The 20557-nt window shown below is 44.1% G+C and overlaps 2 protein-coding genes across 3 annotated transcripts in view; both read left to right on the top strand.

Annotated features, from left to right (window-relative positions):
- Positions 1–3226: 3226 nt before the first annotated feature.
- On the top strand, positions 3227–4031 carry LOC308605357 (uncharacterized protein; the record flags this gene model as incomplete). Its single annotated transcript, XM_081215282.1, has 2 exons — positions 3227–3361; positions 3522–4031. Coding segments are annotated over 2 exons (645 nt in total), but the record flags the coding sequence as incomplete, so codon positions are not given.
- Positions 3926–20557, top strand: part of LOC308613333 (protein argonaute-4) — a 39657-nt gene continuing 23025 nt past the window's right edge. Inside the window, exons 1-7 of one of the 2 annotated variants that reach the window (XM_081226654.1) lie at positions 3926–4052; positions 11530–11695; positions 16813–16933; positions 18781–18962; positions 19141–19277; positions 19371–19505; positions 20197–20284. In XM_081226654.1, the coding sequence (XP_081082780.1) occupies positions 4034–4052; positions 11530–11695; positions 16813–16933; positions 18781–18962; positions 19141–19277; positions 19371–19505; positions 20197–20284 (848 nt within the window). In that variant the 5' untranslated portion in view covers positions 3926–4033. Of the gene's footprint in view, positions 4053–11529; positions 11696–16812; positions 16934–18780; positions 18963–19140; positions 19278–19370; positions 19506–20196; positions 20285–20557 lie in introns of those variants that run through there. The other variant, XM_081226655.1, reaches the window with a different exon arrangement.

The raw sequence follows: 20557 nt of genomic DNA, 5'->3' as shown, positions 1-20557 counted from the left end.
GCCCCGGTCCGGGAGGATCCCACGTGCCGTGGAGCAGCTGGGCCCGTGAGCCATGGCCGCTGAGCCTGTGTTTCTGGAGCCTGTGCTCCGCAGCGGGAGAGGCCACAACAGTGAGAGGCCCGTGTACCGCAAAAAAAAAAAAAAAAAAAAAAAAAAACACTAACAGAGACCAGCAGCCCACACAAGGGTTGGAGTGTCACAAGCAGCATGGGTGGCTGGAGCCCTGCCATCTTGCACAAGGTCCACTAGCACCCTCTGGCACAATCAGGTCTCAGGGGAGCATCGACACATTCAAAAAGTCCAGCTCCATTCATAAACCTCGACTGAGCGTGTTCTGGCTCTCACCCTCAGATGAGTGTGCCAAGTCCCTGTCCTCAGGTGGCTCAGACAAAGGCTGTGTAAACATGCTTGGTCCCTGACAACTCTGCTTCCCTCTCTTGGACTAAGCCGAGATCATGAGCTCACTGTCTCTCAAAGGACAGCAAGACAGCAGCAGGGGAGCAGGTTTTAGCTGGGGGAAAGGAGGGAAGGGAGGAGAATTGTTTACTATTGGGCACTTACTCTGTGCCAGACACGCAGGAACATGCACATATATGGTTTAACTTCCTCCTCACAACATCCTTGAGCAGTAGGTGAAGGGACTTGTCCCAGGTCCTTAGAGCTAGTATGTTGTGGAACTGGGATTTGAACCCAGGACCACCTGATTGGAAAGTCTGCACTCTGGAGAAGCTGGGGATTCACCCAGAGTTTTTTACCTAGGCCCCTCCACTGGACCATTTCTAGTTCCCATGGTTTACACATTAATTGCTCATTCATTCATTCATTCATTCATTCCATACATTTCCCTGAGTAAGCATTTTGTGCCAAGTAACATGTTAGACAACAGAAACACAAACCTGAATTCCTGAATAAGGCATAAGCCCTGCTTTCAAGGATTCATAATGTAATGGGAGCCAGGCCTGAACTGAGACAGAAGACCAGGAGCTGAGTTAATTATACCACCAAGGGAGGCCCTGTGGCAGTCTGGCGAGAGGGCAAGTAGTTTTAACATCAGAATGAGAATTCAAGGTTTGGTGTCATGGGGGTGCAAATAGATTGCCAATTCTCTGCCCATTCCCCACCCTGTCCTGTAGATGTGTGGGGTGTGGGAGAATGAGCAGACACCATCAGAGAGAGCTGAGGGGGAAGTGGTATTCTGGGGCAGAGCTTCCTCTCAGACACAGCAGGAAGTGGAAGGAGAGCTTGTCGAACAGACTGAGGTTTAGGAGAGTTTATTGACTGTAGAACATTGGTTTGGGAGGGCTCAGAAGAGCTCAGTCGGAAAGGGGGCAGTGGGTGCCTGAGTGGGAGTGAGTTTTGGAAGAATGTAGATCATCAGAGCAGTCGAGAATGGCAGGGGTGAGAGACTGAGGAATTGAGGCGTTGCAGTCATGACTATGCCCTAAATACATTTCATACTCAGGTTTCTAAGGCTATTTTCAGTACAGGAAACAGGCTATGGTTTCTGCTCAGTGTACCAAATAAAATATGGGGGGGAATCTGTTAGAAAGTGAGAGGGGGAAAGTCAGCCTCAAACCAGGCTGGAAGCCACCAGCACTGCGTGAATGGGAAGAACTTAGCCTGGAGTGGAGAAGGGAGGTGGCTACTAGGCTTAACTCAAAACTTGACCTTTGGGGGCTTCCCTGGTGGCACAGTGGTTAGGAATCCACCTGCCAATGCAGGGGACACGGGTCGGGACCTGGTCCGGGAAGATCCCACATGCCGCAGGGCAACTAAGCCTGAGCACCACAACCACTGAAGCCCGCGCTCCTAGAGCCCATGCTCCGCAACAAGAGAAGCCACCACAATGAGAAGCCCACGCACCACAACGAAGAGTAGCCGCTGCTCGCCGCAGCTGGAGAAAGCCCACGCGCAGCAACAAAGACCCAACACAGCCAAAAATAAATAAATTTATAAAAAATTTAAAAAAAAACTTGGCCTTTAGTTGGTTTTCCTTATCCTCTTAACTGTCAACCAATCTGTTCTTTTTTTTTTTTTTGCGGTACGCGGGCCTCCCACTGGTGTGGCCTCTCCCATTGCGGAGCACAGGCTCCGGACGCGCAGGCTCAGCGGCCATGACTCACAGGCCCAGCCCCTCTGCGGCATGTGGGATCTTCCCGGACCGGGGCACAAACCCGTGTCGCCTGCATCGGCAGGCGGACTCTCAACCACTGCACCACCAGGGAAGCCCTAAATCATTTTTATCATACAAAAATTACTTGGCTCTATGGCTGCACATTGTAGGTGCTCAAATAGCTATCGTACTACACGTGTTATGGGCTGAATTGTGTCCCCTCAAAATTCACACCTTGAAATCCTAAGCCTCATTACTTCAGAATTCACTGTATTTGGAGAGAGGGTCTTTACAGAGGCAATTAAATTAAAATGAAGTCTGTAAGGTGGGCCTTAATCCAGGATGACTAGTGTCCTTATAAGAAGAGGACATTTGGAGCTTCCCTGGTGGCGCAGTAGTTGGGAGTCCGCCTGCCGATGCAGGGGACGCGAGTTCGTGCCCCGGTCTGGGAGGATCCCGCGTGCCGCAGAGCGGCTGGTCCCGTGCGCCATGGCCTCTGAGCCTGTGCGTCCGGAGCCTGTGCTCCGCAACGGGAGAGGCCACAACAGTGAGAGGCCCGCGTACCGCAAAAAAAAAAAAAAAAAAAGAAGAGGACATTTGGACACAGATGTGTACAGAGGAAAAACCGTGAGAAGATACAGGGAGAAGATGCCATCTCCAAGCAAAAGAGAGAGATCTCAGAAGAAACCAATTCTTGATCTTGGATGTTTATCCTCCATAACTGTAATAAAATTAATTTCTGTTGTTTAAACCACTCAATCTGTGGTACTCTGTAATGGCAGCTCTAGCAAACGAGTGCAACATATACACATTGTCCCTTTTTAATTAGTGGGCACAGAGCTGCCTCATTCTGAAGACTAGAAACTCCTTCTTGGCCTATGTTCTCGAACTCAAAGTCCCAACTGAAAGCCCCAGGGATGCTGGGTCTACTGGGCTGACTGCACCACCCTGGAGTGGGGTGTTGCTCCTTTGGCTCTTGGCTGCTCCAGTGAAGTCATCCAAGAAAGCAAAACTTTTCTCTTTGAAGTGACTGGTGACTTGCTGAGCAGAAGTCATAGACAGCGAGAGAACACATCATTCATCATAGTCCATTCCCGTGGTGCTTTCGGCTGCATGGGCTGGGAAGAGCACCTGGGTGTACAGTCTTGGATGAAGTGGAAGGAAAATGCTGCGTCCGTGGTGACCCCGGTGTTCTCAGTCCCAGGACAGTGGAGAAAGAGGAGACAGAGGAGAAAGAAGTGGTCTGAGGTGGGAGGAAGGAGGAGAGGTGTCCGACGTGAATCTCAGGACACTTTCCACGGGCGGAAGTGGAGAGCTGTGTCTGGATCAGCGGGGTCTGCAATCCCGATCTTTCTCCGGGCACTTGTGTGTTGGGATTCTCTGGGAGGACAGCATGTAGGCCCCCCAGAGCCCTTCGCCGGGGAAGGCCTCCCTGGGCTACAGGACAGTGCGGGCGGGCGGGCGCGCCCCCGACACGTCCTCTGGGCGCTGCCCCCTCAGGGCGCGCGCGCCCACCCCCGCCCCATCCCCCCTCTGCCCCACGCCGGGCCGGGTGCACCCGGCTTCCGGGGCTGCGCACACCCCCTCCGTGAGCCGGGACCCCTGGCTGCGCGCGCCCCGCGCCCTCTCCCCGCCCGACGGGCGCGCGCGCTGGCTCCCGCTCCCGCTCCCGCTGGCGGCGGCAGCGGGGATTGTTTTTGTTGTCGCTGAGGCCGGAAGAGCCGCGGGAGCCGGGTCCCTGTCCCCGGGCCGGGCGCCGCCGCTGCCCCTTGCTCAGCGCCCGCGTCTCCGCGGCGCCCCCATAGCGCCAATATTCCGGAGATCAAGCGTTACGCGGCGGCGGCGGCGGCGGCGGCGGCGGCGGCGGGGCCCGGAGCGGGAGGCGCCGGGGACCGCAGCGAGGCGGCCCCCGCCGCCGCCATGGAGGCGCTGGGACCCGGTGAGGAGGACGCTCGGGCCGGGACCAGGACCGGACCCGGGGACGGGTGGGCGGGCGGGCGGGCTGGCAGCTCCCCGTGGCCCCCATCGGCTTGTGCGTACCTGGGTTGGGCCGTTAGGCCTGGGGGAGGGGGACCCCATTGCACAAGGCAGAGGGAGCTGACCCTGGCCTCGGCGGGGGCGGATTCCGCGCCCCAGCCTGGAGAGCTGAGCCATTTCTCGAGGTCTAAGGAAGGAGCGAGGTCACGGAGGAAGGTGACCCGCGTCCCCAGGTCTCAGGGAGACCTGACCCAACCTCAGGGAGGTGGTCTGTGCTCCAGGGTGGAGGCGAGGCCAGTTTGGGCTTCAGAAGGGACACGATCTGTGCCAGGTGCGCAGCGGAGGCCTGGCCCTGACCGGACCGGACTGGGAAGGACTGCACCATCTACTACCAGGGGTATTATTGGCTTGAGGCCGCACCCCTATTTTTCTTGGCACTGACAGACAGTCCAGAGCCCTCAGATAAGGAAGAAAGAGAACTTCCCCTAAACACTTCTCATTAGCCCCGAAGGCCAAGGGGCAAAGTGTCCACCCTTTCTCAAAGGCCCTGAAGTCTCGAGGAATGTGGTCTTCTGCCTCTGTCTACCTGTCAGTCTGTGCAAGAGACCCAGAGTGGTCTGTCGTAGCTCCTCAGTGACAGGCGAGTTACCAGCCAGAGGCTGCAGCTCCGGCTTTAATACTCTGAGTATCTTCTAATTGGGTTAGAAGTAGTTGTGAGGATCAAATGAAGGAGAAAGTGCTTTGGAAACTGTATTATGAATGGCCTCTGGTTATCTCCCCGACTCTGCCCAAACAAGAAGAACCATTCCAAGTTGTAACAAATGCCCTTCAGATTGGAGTCTGCTGCTCCCACCTGGAACCCCAACAAGTTTCTGATGTCTTGGATAAATAAGTAGGGCAGGGTTTAGGGGCTGTGTTAGAATTAACTTTAATATCATACCTTATCTACATAGTAGTCTTAGTTGTAGAGCATTTCATTTTTCTAGTGCATAGAAAACTCAGTCTACCATTTGAGTTTGGAAACTTTGCAAGTTTGTTTACTTGAAATTTGTTTACATAGCTGAATGATTCAACTCCACTTTAATTTGCTGCTTAGAGTATTTTTTTTAAGTCTTTATTGAATTTATTACAGTACTGCTTCTGTTTTATGTTTTGTTTTTTTTGGCCACGAGGCATGTGGGATCTTAGTTCCTGGACCAGGGATCCAACCCCCCACCCCCTGCACTGGAAGGCGAAGTCTTAACCACTGGACCGCCCAGGAAGTCCCTAGAGTTTTGGGGTTCTTTTTAATTAATTTATTTTGGCTGCTTTGGTTCTTCGTTGCTGTGCATGGCTTTCTCTAGTTGCAACGAGCAGGGGCTACTCTTCGTTGTGGTGCGTGGGCTTCTTGTTGCGGTGGCTTCTCTTGTTGCGGAGCACGGGCTCTAGGCACTCGGGCTTCAGTAGTTGTGGCTCGCGGGCTCTAGAGCACGGGCTCAGTAGTTGTGGCGCACGGGCTTAGTTGCTCTGAGGTATGTAGGATCTTCCCGTACCAGGGCTCAAACCCGTGTCCCCTGCATTGGCAGGCGGATTCTTAACCACTGCGCCACCAGGGAAGCCCCTTAGAGTATTTTTTAAAGGACTTCGTAGTCAAATTTCATATGCCTTTTAAAAATAAATTGGTTTTGTCACATTAATATTATTTGATAAACCTCAGTGTATTACACAGGGTTACTTCAGCTATGTCCCCCGGCTAAAGGCATGATCAGGTCTTTAGGAATGTAACAGACTTCTGTTCAAATCCAATCTAGTAATTTAATAGTTGTATAACCTTGGGCAAATTACTTAATTCCTTTGAACTTTCATTTCCGCATCAATAAAATAAGGGTAATAATAAGTATGTGCTGCAAGATTGTTGTGAGAATGAAATAAGGTAATGTATGTGGGAACTCTTGTTGTAGATAGTAATGCATTGGAGATACTCAACAAATGTTTCTTCCCTCCCTCCCCTGCTAGAAAGTCATAATTGAAACAACTGTTGCATTTATGAGCTGATATTGAAAGAGACTTTGTAACTGTGTATACAAACCAAATTTCATGGAAAAGATCAACCTGGCAGTGTTAGGAACATCCCAGGGACTCTCTTTTTGGTTTGATTTTAGATTTTGCAGGACTTATCATTTCACCCAGGGTTGAGGAAAATTAATTCTCACTAACCACATTTATAAGACACTAATGAATAAGCCACAATGTCACGTAGATCTTTTCCGTTGACTGGAATATTTTCTCGCCTGCTGTCTAGCAAGCTCCTTTTTTGGTGTCACAGTACCTTGGAAACCCAGTGAATAACAAGAAGCTGCTTGCTGAGCATGGAATTAGAGCAAAGGGAGTTGATAGTCTTGTGGGATATTTCATCCAGGCTAAGAACCTAGAGAAGCTTTTCTGCTTCTTTGTTAAAGCGCATGGATCTAGTGCTCTGTTCCCTCCTGGCTTGAACAATCACTGAAGCATGTTTAGTCTTGCTGTGCTCTCCCTCACCCAATTTCGATTTCTGACAACAATAACTTGGAAATAAATATATTTAATTATATTACCATTTATTTTGCTTATATTAATAGTAATACTGATTTTGACAGTGCTTTACAGTTTGGAAAGTGCTTTCTTAGCTGTTAGCTCATTTAATTCTCTGTGAGGTAGGCAAGGCAGGTATGATCCCCATTTTACAGATGAGAAAAGAGGTTCAGAGAGCTTACGTGACTTTATCAAGGTCTCAAGGCTGAGTGGTGAGGATGAGTCTGGGTCACCTGACTCCTAGTCTAACGCCCTCCTCTTCTTTTTTTTTTTTTTTTTTAAAGAAGATGTTGGGGGTAGGAGTTTATTAATTAATTAATTTATTTATTTTTGCTGTGTTGGGTCTTCGTTTCTGTGCGAGGGCTTTCTCCAGCTGTGGCAAGCGGGGGCCACTCTTCATCGCAGTGCGCGGGCCTCTCACTATGGCGGCCTCTCGTTGCGGAGCACAGGCTCCAGACGCGCAGGCTCAGCAGTTGTGGCTCACGGGCCCAGTCGCTCCGCGGCATGTGGGATCCTCCCAGACCAGGGCTCGAACCCGTGTCCCCTGCATTAGCAGGCAGATTCTCAACCACTGCGCCACCAGGGAAGCCCCCTCCTCTCCTATTAAGCTGACTTCATCTAATCTGTGTTGAGTCATATTTGTTACCTTTTTGGAAGATGTCATTCTCTGACTTTGTCACTAAATTTTGAAGATGCTCTCCACATGAAGACCCTTGAGCAATAACTATAACATTTATGCAAGCTCAGTCATAATAGCTAACATGTATCGAGTGCTTACCATTGTGAGGCACTGTGTTAAGCCTTTTATATACATTGTCTCATGAGATCCTCACAGTAGCCTTATGAGATGGATGCTATTATTATCATACCTCCTCCATTTTATAGATAAGGAAACTGATGCACAGATTGGCTAAGAAACTGGCCCTAGGTCATGCAGTTAGGGAGTGGTAAAACCAGGACTGAAACTCAGGCAGTTTGATTCCACAGCCTTAGCCACTGTGATTTATTTCTTCATAAGTCGTTTGATAAATTCAAAGAAACCAGCTTTGGGGATGAACAATTTTAGAGTATATCTTTCTAAATAAGTCTTCTAACCTTCTTAAAAGGAATGGTCACTCACCTTCTAACTTTTCTCTCTTGCCATGGAAAAGACACACACTCTGCTTTTCTCCACTTCTTAATCCCTTTCCTTCATTTCTTCTGCCTCTGCCTCTTTAAAGGGCATTAAGTACTTTAGAGAGGTATAGATGCCCTAGGATTGTGAAGTAAATTGGAGAAGAAATAGCCCTGAACTGGGAGTAAGGAGACCTAGTCTAGTCATACGTCCTTGGGCAAGTCACTTGATCCAAATTTCTGTTTGCAAATTTCTGTCATAAAGCTGGATTTGCGATACAAAGATTGCTTAAGCATATCTTGGAATATGCAGGGCTGACTTTTTAAATGTGATTTAATTGGGTTAATTCAGTATGCCTGTCTACCTCTGATATTATTTATTATCTATTTCTTACCTTGTTTATAAATGCTGTATCACACCAAGAGTAGATCCCCTTGTTCACCAGAAGTGGAACTCAACTCCAAGGAATAATAATATTCTTAGTATAAATTAAGTGCTTTTTTGTTTTAATGAAAAGATAATCGTCAATTCTTTTGTTTTAGAAATGACTAGGTTTCTGTTTAGTTTCTACCTGGATCTGCTACAGGGATTATTGGTACTGTTCAACATTTATTGAATTCCTACAATGTGCTCGTCATTGAATTAGGTATTGAGATAACAACGAACTGGAAGTCCATTTCTTCTAAGAGTTTACAGTCTAGTGAAGGAGACAGTAATTTAACAAGTTGTTTCTAGGTACTTGTCCTAAATGCTCCCTTATACAGAAGTTCTTGGGAACACAGAAGATGCATCCTCCAGCCTGGGAGATTCTGGAAAGGCTTTCCAAGGAGGTTGCACTCAACCTGAGTTTTGAAGGATGAGTATAATTTAGGGGAAGAAGGAGCAGTGAATTTAATACGTGAAAAGATTTTCAGTACTTTAAGAATTAGTATGTGGTGATCTGTCAACACAAATTTCATTAAAGTGTTTGCTTTGATTTTCCTAAGTGATGTTGGACCAGAACAGCTTCTTGCTTCAAAGTTTTCTCTCCTTAGTGAATTGTCTTTGTTCTTGGTGAAATACCATTGCAACAAGAAAACCTGTTGTAACTTTCCTTTGTAAACACAGCTCACTATTCATAGCAGAAAAGATGTTAATTTTTTAGGCCAGTGTCCATTTGACATTATAATCAAAAAGGAGTAAGATTTTCTGTAGACAGATATTTCCCAGGCTGTGTTTCCCTAAATCCTTATCTACTGAGTATTGATAGATGTTTGATTTTAAAAACAGAGGGACTTCCCTGGTGGTCCAGTGGTTAAGACTTCGCCTTCCAGTGCAAGGCGTGCGGGTTTGATCCCTGGTCGGAGCTCCCACATGCCTAGCGGCCAAAAAACCAAAACATAAAACAGAAGCAATATTGTAACAAATTCAATAAAGACTTAAAAAGTGGCCCACGTCAGGGGCTTCCCTGGTGGCGCAGTGGTTAAGAATCCACCTGCCAATGCAGGGGACACGGGTTCGAGCCCTGGTCGAGGAAGATCCCACATGCCACGGAGCAACTAAGCCCATGCGCCACAACTACTGAGCCTGCGCTCTAGAGCTCGCAAGCCACAACTACTGAAGCCCGCGCACCTAGAGCCCATGATCTGCAACAAGAGAAGCCGCCGCAATGAGAAGCCTGTGTACCACAACGAAGAGTAGCCCCTGCCTGCTGCAACTAGAGAAAGCCTGTGCACAGCAATGAAGACCCAACACAGCCACGAATAAATAAATAAAATAAAATAGTTTATATTTAAAAAATGGCCCACATCAAAAAAAAATCTAAAAAAATAAATAAAAACAGAGAGAGAAAGAGTGTGTGTGTGTGGAGGTGTGTTCTAGGGAAAAACAAGTTAGGTAAATGATGAGTTAAAGTTTAACAGTTTATTTATTACATGACTTCTTAGAGAATTTAACATGATAATATACATTGGAATTTTAAGCAGGGGAGGGAATATGCAGTTTCTTTAGCTTATGGAATCCTTTTTTTTATGGAATATCTTGTGAACCATCAATAGAATAATTTGGAATGACTACCGTATCTAGACCAAGGTTTCTCAGCCTCAGTACTGCTTTTTTTTTTTAATTTCATTTTTTAAAATTTATTTATTTTGGGCTGCGTTGGGTCTTCATTGCTGCACAAGGGCTTTCTCTAGTTGTGGCGAGCAGGGGCTACTCTTCGTTGCGGTGCGCGTGCTTCTTATTGCGGTGGCTTCTCTTGTGGCAAAACATGGGTTCTAGGCGCACAGGCTTCAGTAGTTGTGGCATGCGGGCTCAGTAGTTGTGGCGCATGGGCTTAGTTGCTCCAAGGCATGTGGGATCTTCCCGGACCAGGGATCAAACCCATGTCCCAGGCGTTGGCAGGCAGATTCTTAACCACTGTGCCACCAGGGAAATCCCAGCCTCAGTACTGTTTGATACTTTGGACTGAATACTTCTTTGTTTTGGGGGCCTGACCTGTGCATTGTAGGATGTTTAGCTGTATCCCTGGCCCCTACTCACTACATGTCAGTATCACTCCCCAATTTGTGACAACCCAAAACGTCTCCAGGCATTTGCCAAATGTTTACTGGGGAACAAAAGCTACCCCAGGTTGAGAACCACTGGTCTAGATTGTAAGTTCCTTGAAAGCAGAGGCTCTGTCTTTTTCCTGAGTCCACAGTACATGTTCGACATATAATAAATGAATAAATGTTTGTTGAAGAAATGAACTAGATCTTGTGATCAGGAGATACCAGACTGTCCAGATTTTTAAAATTTCACGTTATAAGCAAGAAAGTCTAGCATTTTTGGTGTTGTTTCACTATGTAAGTTAGCAATTAAATTGATAAATATAGCTGCTGTTTAATCTCCTACAGTCTGTACAAACTATAATAATGCAGGCTAATTTATGGAGGATTAATGGATCATCTTCAGCCTGAACTGGTGATGACCCCCAGAGTTTAGAGATGGTTTTATTTATTTATTTATTTAACAAATTTATTTATTTATTTTTGGCTGCGTTGAGTCTTCATTGCTGCGCACGGGCTTTCTCTAGTTGTGGTGAGCGGGAGCTACTCTTCATTGCAGTGGGCAGGCTTCTTATTGAGATGGCTTCTCTTGTTGCAGAGCACGGGCTCTAGGCATGCGGGCTTCAGTAGTTGTGGCATGTGGGCCCTAGAGTGCAGGCTCAGTTGTGGTGCACGGGCTTAGCTGCTCCACTGCATGTGGGATCTTCCCGGACCAGGGCTCCAACCCGTGTCCCCTGCATTGGCAGGCGGATTCTTAATCACCACGCCACCAGGGAAGTCCGAGATGGTTTTATTTTAAAATGCATATAATTTTGTAAGCCTAGTTGTAGTTCTACTGATGCTGATAAAAGGTTTTAGACAGTAGGTTGCCTCTGAGGGTTCATCATACTGTGTCTAATGTTGACAAACCCCATATTCAGAATAATAGCAACATGGCAAAATATTTAGAAATCTAGAGAGTCTTAGGTCAAAAAACTTTTGATCTTTGTATATCAGAGTATGTTCAGTGAATAATAAGATCTCAATAATTGTAGCTATTTTTGTTTTGTTTTGGTTGTGCCACGTGGCTTGTGGGAATTTAGTTCCTGGACCAGGGATTGAACCCGGGTTCTTGGTAGTGAGAGTGCAGAGTCCTAACCACTGGACCACCAGGGAATTTCCAATTGTAGCTATTATCATCATGATCATGAGGGGAATATTATCGTTCACAAACAAATAACACATCAAATATCTTTCATTCTCTTCAGGGCCTCCAACCAGCCTGTTTCAGCCACCTCGTCGTCCTGGCCTTGGAACTGTTGGAAAACCAATTCGACTGTTAGCCAATCATTTTCAGGTTCAGATTCCTAAAATAGATGTGTATCACTATGACGTGGATATTAAACCAGAAAAACGGCCTCGTAGAGTCAACAGGTAAGGATTAGAAAGAGTAGGCTTCTTCTACATTTAAATACATGTAATTTGTTTATCATGAATCGTATTGTTCTCTAAACCCTTATAACATGTAGGCTTTTTTTTTTTTCTCTTAAGATGTTAAGTTTCTTGATAGCAGGTTTGCTGTCTCATACTTGGTTGTCCTCCACAGATTCTAGCAGAATGCAAGATACATCATTGTTCAGTAAATACTTAATGAATGAAGAAGAAAGTTCACTCTTTCACTGTCCAAAGGTAGCAGAAATTTATAAAAATAGGTGAAGCCACTGGTGTCTATGGAAAATAGAACTATGTGGAAATTCAATTTTTTTTTTTTTTTTTTGCGGTACGTGGGCCTCTCACTGTTCTGGCCTCTCCCGTCGCGGAGCACAGGCTCTGGACGTGCAGGCTCAGCGGCCATGGCTCACGGGCCCAGCCGCTCCGCGGCATGTGGGATCTTCCCGAACCGGGGCACGAACCCGTGTCCCCTGCATCGGCAGGCAGACTCTCAACCACTGCGCCACCAGGGAAGCCCGAAATTCAAATTTTATTATCATGTGTTGGTATTGGACATGAGAAAAGTATAAGTGTAAAGACAGAAGAGTCATCTTGGGGTACTGAAGAACGTAAACTCAGAAGCTCTGTTTAATTCTAGCATTATCCAAGAGGGGTCTAGATAAGATGATTTAAGCATTGTGGTCTGTATGACAGGAATTTACCAATAGTGAATATAGCCCTATAGCAGATATAATTTTTACAGCGTGCTGAGATCACCCACTTTCCTTTTCTCTGTTTTCACGCTGTGATATTCAGGCAGTCCTTAATATTATAGTTTTTGCCTTTCCAAGGATGCTTTTGCTGTAAAGTGAAGTATGTCTTTGTGGCTTGGTTCTTTTTTTCTCATTATAGATCAATTATTTGGCTTTCTGGTATAGTTCAATCTCATGTAAGCTCTTAACTGTTTGGCTGTTGTATAACTGAAATCAATAATAACAGAAGCGGTGGCAATGGCTAATATGGATCCATTTGACATATACTCTGTTGGGTGCTCGTTGTGTATCAGGTATTGTTCTATGTTCTGGGAATACAACATGAACAAACAGGCAAAAGTTCCTACCCTTGAGGAACTTATATTCTAATGGGGGGAAAGTCCAAAAATAAATGAATAAGCAAACAAAACATATTATTTGTTAGTTGATGATAACTGCTGTGAAGAAAAATAAAACAGGGATGGAAGATAGGGATGGAAGATATGGATGGAGGATGGGCCACTGATTTTACATATATATATATATATATATATATATACACACACACACACACACACACACACACATACATATAGTATATATAGTATTTATGTATATTGTAAATACATATATATTTTGTATATATGTTACATATATATTATGTAAGATGTTTGTGTGAATGCATGTGTGTGTATATATATGGGTACAGGCAGACACATACATATGTTATATTTTAATAGTATAGTTAGGGAAGAGCTCACTGAAAAGTGACATTTGAGGAGAAACCTAGAGGAGGTGAGGGATATCTACATGACGAGAGTCCCAGGCAGAGGCAGCAGCTTGCATGGTATATTCAAGGAATAGCAGATAAAGCCTGTATTGCTGGAGTGAGTGAGGGGGAGAGTGATAGAGAAACTCCAAAGGGCCCTATCATGCAGAGTCTTGTAGGCGGTCATTGAACTTTAGTGTTTACTCTGATTAGATGGGTTTTGAGTAGACATTTGATATGACTAACTTAGGTTTTCAATGGATCATTTTGGCTGCTGTGTTGAAAACGAACCCTAGCAGGTAAGGGTGAAAAGCAGGGAAATCAATTAGGAGGCATGTGTAATGATTCAGGTGAAAAATGATGGTGGCTTGAACTTGGGTAGTAAAAGTGATAGTGATAAAAACTGGTCAGAGACTACAAATACTTTAAAGGTAGTGTCAGCAAGATTTGTTGATGGATTGAACAGGAGGTATGAAGGAAATGAATCATCATTGATTCCAGGGTTTTTGTCCTGAGTGGATGGAAAGATGGAGTTGCCATTTATCGGGACGGGGAAAACTATGGGAGAGGCCAACAGGGTTGACAGATCAGGAGATCTGTTTTTTGGCCATGTTAGGATTGAGATGTCTATTGGACATCCCAGTGAAGATGTTGAGCAGGAAGTTGGATACATGAGGTTGGACTCAGCAGAAAGGTCCAGGCTGGAGACAAACATTTGAAAGTCATCAGCATATTGGTGGTAAAGCCATGAGACTGGGTGAGATCATGTAGGAAGTGAGTGTGGTTAAAGAAAATAAGATTTCAAGACTGAGTCCTGAGGTAACTCAATACTTACAAATGGGGAGATGAGGAAGAATCAGCAAGGAGACTGGCATGGAGAGGCCACTGGGATGAGAGATAACCAGGGCAGAGTGAGGAGGCAAGGGAAGAAGATGTTTTTTTTTTGCCTTTTTTGTTTTTTTTGTTTTTTTGCGGTACGCGGGCCTCTCACTGTTGTGGCCTCTCCCGTTTCGGAGCACAGGCTCCGGACGCACAGGCTCAGCGGCCATGGCTCACGGGCCCAGCCGCTCCGCGGCATATGGGATCTTCCCGGACCGGGGCACGAACCCGTGGCCCCTGCATTGGCAGGCAGACTCTCAACCACTGCGCCACCAGGGAAGCCCAAGAAGATGTTTTAAGCTGAAAGAATTGATCGTCTAATGTTTGAGGAGCATTGAATTTCGCAATGTGGAGCTCACTGGGGACCTTGATAAGAGTAGCTTTGGTGGAGGAAAAGCCTCACTAGAGAAGACTGAAGAGAGAAAGAAGAGCAGTTAGAGACAGTTCTGTCAAGGGATTTTGATGCAATGGGGAGCAGAGAAATGGAATGTTCAGACAAAGAGGAAGTGGGATCAGGAAATTTCAATATTTTTTAAGATGAAGAAATTATAGCATATTTACATGCTGAAGGCAGTAATTCAGTAGAGTGGAAAATTTTGATGATTCAGGAGAGAGGAAGATTTCTGGAGTGTTATACTTGAGCATACCACAGTAAGTAGGCTAGTTAGCAGCCATTTAGTCTTGTCCAAAACATCCATAAGACATTTGGTCTATGTCAAAAGGTCCCTGAAATTTGGTCCTATTCAAAACGTCCATGAGCGTATTTGACCCATGCCAAATTTTTGTTTTGGACAGAAGTGAATATCAAGGACCTTTTGGTGTGGACCAAATGTCTCCATGGACATTTTGGACAGGACCAAATATGACCAAATATCAAGGACCTTTTAGGATGGACCAAATGTCTTATGAATGTTTTGGACAGGACCAAATGTCCTGCAAGTAGTAGGCTTCTTGCATGACAAGCACTGTTCTAAATATTCTGTGTCTGTTTATTCACTTAATACAACTTTTTTGGTGGGTGTTATGATTACCATAATTTTACAAATGAAGAAACAGATGTGAGAGATTCAGTAACTTGTCCAACGTCATACAACTCTGCCACTTAATCATTGTGTGACCAGGGGCAGTTTACTTGCCCATTCTGAATTTTAATTTTTTCTCTTTAATATGAGGACAATAATTATTGCCCTGCTTGTCTCACAAGGTTGTTTTGAAGGTTAAATGAGAATAGAGGTGAAAATATGTTTTTTACTGTAAAACTTTATGGTTACATTTTAAGAAAGTAAGATAAGAAATTACCCTTCCAGTCTGAAAATATACTGTTCTTTTTTTTTTTAATAAATAAGCACAAGCCTCTTGTCAGTTAACAACAGCCTGTATTTATTTATTAAATTTTTATTTATTTATTATTTTTGGCTGTGTTGGGTCTTCGTTTCTGTGCGAGGGCTTTCTCTAGTTGCAGCGAGTGCGGGCCACTCTTCATCGCGGTGCGCGGGCCTCTCACTGTCACGGCCTCTTTTGTTGCGGAGCACAGCCTCCAGACACGCAGGCTCAGTAGTTGTGGCTCGCGGGTCCAGTTGCTCTGCGGCATGTGGGATCTTCCCAGACCAGGGCTCGAACCCGTGTCCCCTGCATTGGCAGGCAGATTCTCAACCACTGCGCCACCAGGGAAGCCCCCGGGAAGCCCCCGGGAAGCCCCCAATATACTGTTCTTAAGTCAGCTTTTTAAAATTGGGAATGTATGAGACTATATTTCTCCATCAGTTTTTTTCAGTTGCATGATTTGGCTTGAAAACATACGACTTTCCCACAGATTTCCTTTGTAGTAATATTAATGCCTTAGCTAGTTGTGATGTATTTTAAGGTACAGTTCCCCTACATGGGGCTCACTAATGTTGGTAAGACATAGCACCTGACTTTTCATTGATGCTAGTATTCCAAAATCGCACAGACCCAGATCTGTCCATCTTAAACTGTAGACTCTGGTTCCCCCACAGCTGCATTTGTTTCAGAGCCTGCATACAGTGTGATCCGGCATATATGCAGAAACATTTAAATAAAGCTATTCATGCTCTATTGAGAGAAAGGCTTTCTTTCTAAACAGAAAGAAACTACATTGGTAATCTTTACAGAATGAGGATATTTTACGACATTCGCTTTCCTATACTGCTTGGAAGCAGTTTGGAATATAACAAGACAGTATGAAGAATAATAAATTTCTAGCATTATCAAAGGGGTTGACTTAGTCCTTTGATTTTGATGCATCTTAGATTTATTGATCCCCAGATTTCTGAATTCTGCTCACTCTCTTTTCCAAAACCAGTATACTTGAATAAGGATGCTTATTTGATAACACACTTATCATTGTTCAGTTATGAACATGCCAAACTTAGATACCTAAGACAGGTTATTCTTATAAGGCTCTATTTATCATAGGAGAGGATTTTGGAAAGCAAGAATTTGAGAGGTTGCCATAAAGTTTATTCTCTTTTTCCTTTTATTCCCTCCTTTTTGTTGTCATCTCATGATTGCTTTTGTTCACTTGCCTACCTTTCTTTAGTTAACTATTTTTCTAATTACTTGAGTCAGTTGTAACTTTAACTCTTACTTTTTCCAAGGAGTTTTGAACTGAGTTTAGATGATTAAGGTATGGTGATAGTTTCCTTACTGTTCACCACCGCTTCTCAGAGCTAACCTACACTATCTCCATTACTGTTAAGGGACGTAGTAGATACAATGGTGCGGCACTTCAAGATGCAGGTATTTGGTGATCGGCAGCCTGGCTATGATGGCAAAAGAAACATGTACACAGCACATCCACTGCCAATTGGACGGGAGAGGGTAAGTGTTAACAGCAAGAAATATCGCTTAGACTTATGTCATTTAGTAGTAATTACATAGGCCAACAGTGTTTCCCTTTCTAATCACAATTCAACGCTTAAAGTTGTTTCTCATGCTGATGATAGATTTGTTATTCTGTCCATATTCTCTTGTCCCTTAGTTAACCAATAATTGAGCATTAGAATTTAGGTTGATTATGTCATCTTTACATATATTCCAGATTTCTCACAGTGTTAAAGTGCCACCTGAATCTGAAGAGTGGAATTTTTATAAATTGTAGAATATTTTATAACACCCACTTATGAAAATACTTTCTTTTAAAAAATATTATTTATTTATTTATTTTTGGCTGCATTGGGTCTTCCTTGCTGCTTGTGGTCTTTCTCTAGTTGCAGAGAGGGGGCGCTACTTTTCGTTGTGGTACGCAGGCTTCTCATTGCGGTGGCTTCTCTTGTTGCGGAGCATGGGCTCTAGTTGCGTGGACTCTAGTAGTTGTGGCCCACGGGCTTAGTTGCTCTGCGGCATGTGGGATCTTCCCGGACCAGCGCTCGAACCCATGTCCCCTGCATTGGCAGGCGGATTCTTAACCACTGCGCCACCAGGGAAGCCCGAAAATACTTTTTACACCACAATAACTTAAGACATTTGTTTTAAAATTTTAAAAGCAATACATTAAATATATACTCATTATAACCTTATTCAGACAATCTAGAAATGCTATGGTTTCCTGCCTCCCAACCTGCCTGTACCCTCAATCCCATTTTCACTTTCAGAGGAAACTACTATAATAGTTCAGTATATAACCTTTCATACATTTTTTTGGCCTTAGCTATTTATGCACATTTATATATATTCTTTTTTTTTAATAAATTTATTTATTTATATTTTTGGCTGCGCGCGGGCTTTCTCTAGTTGCAGTAAGCGGGGGCTACTCTTCGTTTCGGTGTACGGGCTTCTCATTGTGGTGGCTTCTCTTGTTGCGGAGCATGGGCTCTAGGCACGTGGGCTTCAGTAGTTGTGGCACTCGGGCTCAGTAGTTGTGGCTTGCGGGCTCTAGAGTGCAGGCTCAGTAGTTGTGGCGCATGGGCTTAGTTGCTCCGTGGCATGTGGGATCTTCCCGGACCAGGGTTCGAACCTGTGTCCCCTGCATTGGCAGGCGGATTCTTAACCACTGCACCACCAGGGAAGTCCCTATATATATTCTTATTTGTTTGATATTGTTCTATGATTTATTTTTTCATTTAACAATATGTCTGGGAGATCTTTCCATTTCTGTACATTTAAATCTAGCTTATTTTTTTAATTCAATTTTTTTATTGTGGTAAAATATATATAACATAAAATTTACTATTTTAACCGTTTTTAAGTGTACAGTTTAGTGGCATTAAATATATTCACATTGTTACGCAACTGTGACCACTAGCCATCTCTAGAACTTTTCATCATCCCAAACTCAAACTCTGTGCCCATTAAACAATAACTCCCCATTTTCTCCTCCCCTATCCCTGGTAACCACTATTCTACTTTCTGTATTTATGAATTTAACTATTCTAGGTACCTCATATAAGTGGAAGTATATAGTATTTGTCATTTTATCTCTGGCTATTTATTTCACTTAGCATAATGTTTTCAAGGTTCATCCATGTTGTAGCATCTACCTTATTTTTAACTATTACATAATATTCAATATTAAATTATTCCCCTACTGATAGAACATAGGTTGTTTCCAGTGTTTTGCAATTATAGAAAGTGTTAAACATCCTTATTCTTATACTATATGTATATTCCTGGGATGTCTCAGCCTTTGTAAATATGTATGTGTATGTATTTTATGTATTTTTCCTTAGGTTGATATGGAAGTGACCCTTCCAGGTGAGGGTAAAGACCAGACCTTTAAAGTGTCTGTTCAGTGGGTATCAGTTGTGAGCCTTCAGTTGCTTTTAGAAGCTTTGGCCGGGCACTTGAATGAAGTCCCAGATGACTCAGTTCAAGCACTTGATGTTATCACAAGACACCTTCCCTCCATGAGGTTAGTTTGAATTCTTTGCCACAAATGTCAGACTTTTTTTGCTAGGTTGCATTGGAGACATTGAAAGGTTTCTGCACAAGTCATAGTTCAAACTTGGTTTCAGTTTATAAAATTGAGAGTGAAATGAAAGACTCTTTCAAGTTTTTACTGTGAAACATGCAAACGCTTGTTTCTTCAGGTACACTCCAGTGGGTCGCTCCTTTTTCTCACCTCCTGAAGGTTACTACCACCCTCTGGGAGGGGGCAGGGAGGTTTGGTTTGGCTTTCATCAGTCTGTGAGACCTGCCATGTGGAATATGATGCTGAATATTGATGGTAAGATGGAACTCTCTTTACCCTTTACTCTTTTGGCTGGTTTTTTGGTCTTTTCTCTCTCCCTGAAGCTAAGTATCCTTCTCTGTTTGTTAGTATCTGCAACTGCTTTCTACCGGGCTCAGCCTATCATTGAGTTCATGTGTGAGGTTTTAGACATTCAGAACATCAATGAACAGACCAAACCTCTAACAGACTCCCAGCGTGTCAAGTTTACCAAAGAAATCAGAGGTAGGTATTTGCATTACTGTGGTCTTGGAGAGGCAGCTCAGCATGGTGCAAGGAGCACAGTCTTGCAGTCAGACACACCTGGGCTTCCATCCCATTCCTGCCAGTTCTATCATTGGGAGTTTGGGCAAGTTATTTAACCACTGTGAGCCTTAGTTTATTCATGTCTAAGATAAAGATAATGTGTATCTTGTAAGATTGTTGTGAGAATTAAATGCAACTAAGTGTATAAAGCTTCTTTATACAGTAGCACAGTACCTGGCACATGTCAGGAACTTAGTAACTGTTACTTTTACTTACTTGAAAACTTCCATTTTAATAAAATAACACAAGTTCATTTATTCTCAGAATTTCTTTGCTTCTTTACCTGTTGTTAGCTGTCTTTTCTCATTATACCATAAGCTTCATTAGGGCTATCTCCAGACCCAAGAATAAGCACCAAAACATAGTTGATGCTTGATAGATACTTATTGAATGAAGTTATACATCAAAGTAGGTTGCAAGTCTTAAGTCATCTGGGTTCTAATTTTTTCTGCTTGGCTGAGGCTTTTTTGCCTGTGCATGATGAAATTGTTCCCATATCCTTGCAAGTTTTGTCCTGTACAATGCTATGCCTTTCTGAAGACAACCTTCGAGTATTTTCTTGTCACTGTGATTTTAATTAATACTGCTCTTTTGACTGTTTTGACTTCAGGTCTTAAAGTTGAGGTGACCCACTGTGGACAGATGAAACGAAAATATCGAGTGTGTAATGTGACTAGACGGCCAGCTAGTCATCAGACGTATGTTAACCACATCTAAAATTGTACCATTATATTTTTTGTAACAAAGGAAGCTACTATAATAATTTGAGAAATTGGTATCCCATATTGTAATTTAAAAAATCACCTAGATCTTCACGTTAAAGCACCAAAGCTTTAAAAATGTTTTAAGGGACTTCCCTGGTGGTCCATTGGTTAAGACTCCACGCTTCCACTGCAGGGAGCTCAGGTTCGATCTCTGGTCAAGGAACTAAGATCCTGCATGCCACATGCCACACGCAGTGTGGTCAAAAT

This window comes from Mesoplodon bidens (genome assembly GCF_964165515.1).
Source record: "Mesoplodon bidens genome assembly, chromosome: 2".
In the NCBI taxonomy this organism is placed as follows: domain Eukaryota; kingdom Metazoa; phylum Chordata; class Mammalia; order Artiodactyla; family Ziphiidae; genus Mesoplodon; species Mesoplodon bidens.
This window is presented reverse-complemented; position numbering and strand designations above follow the sequence as displayed.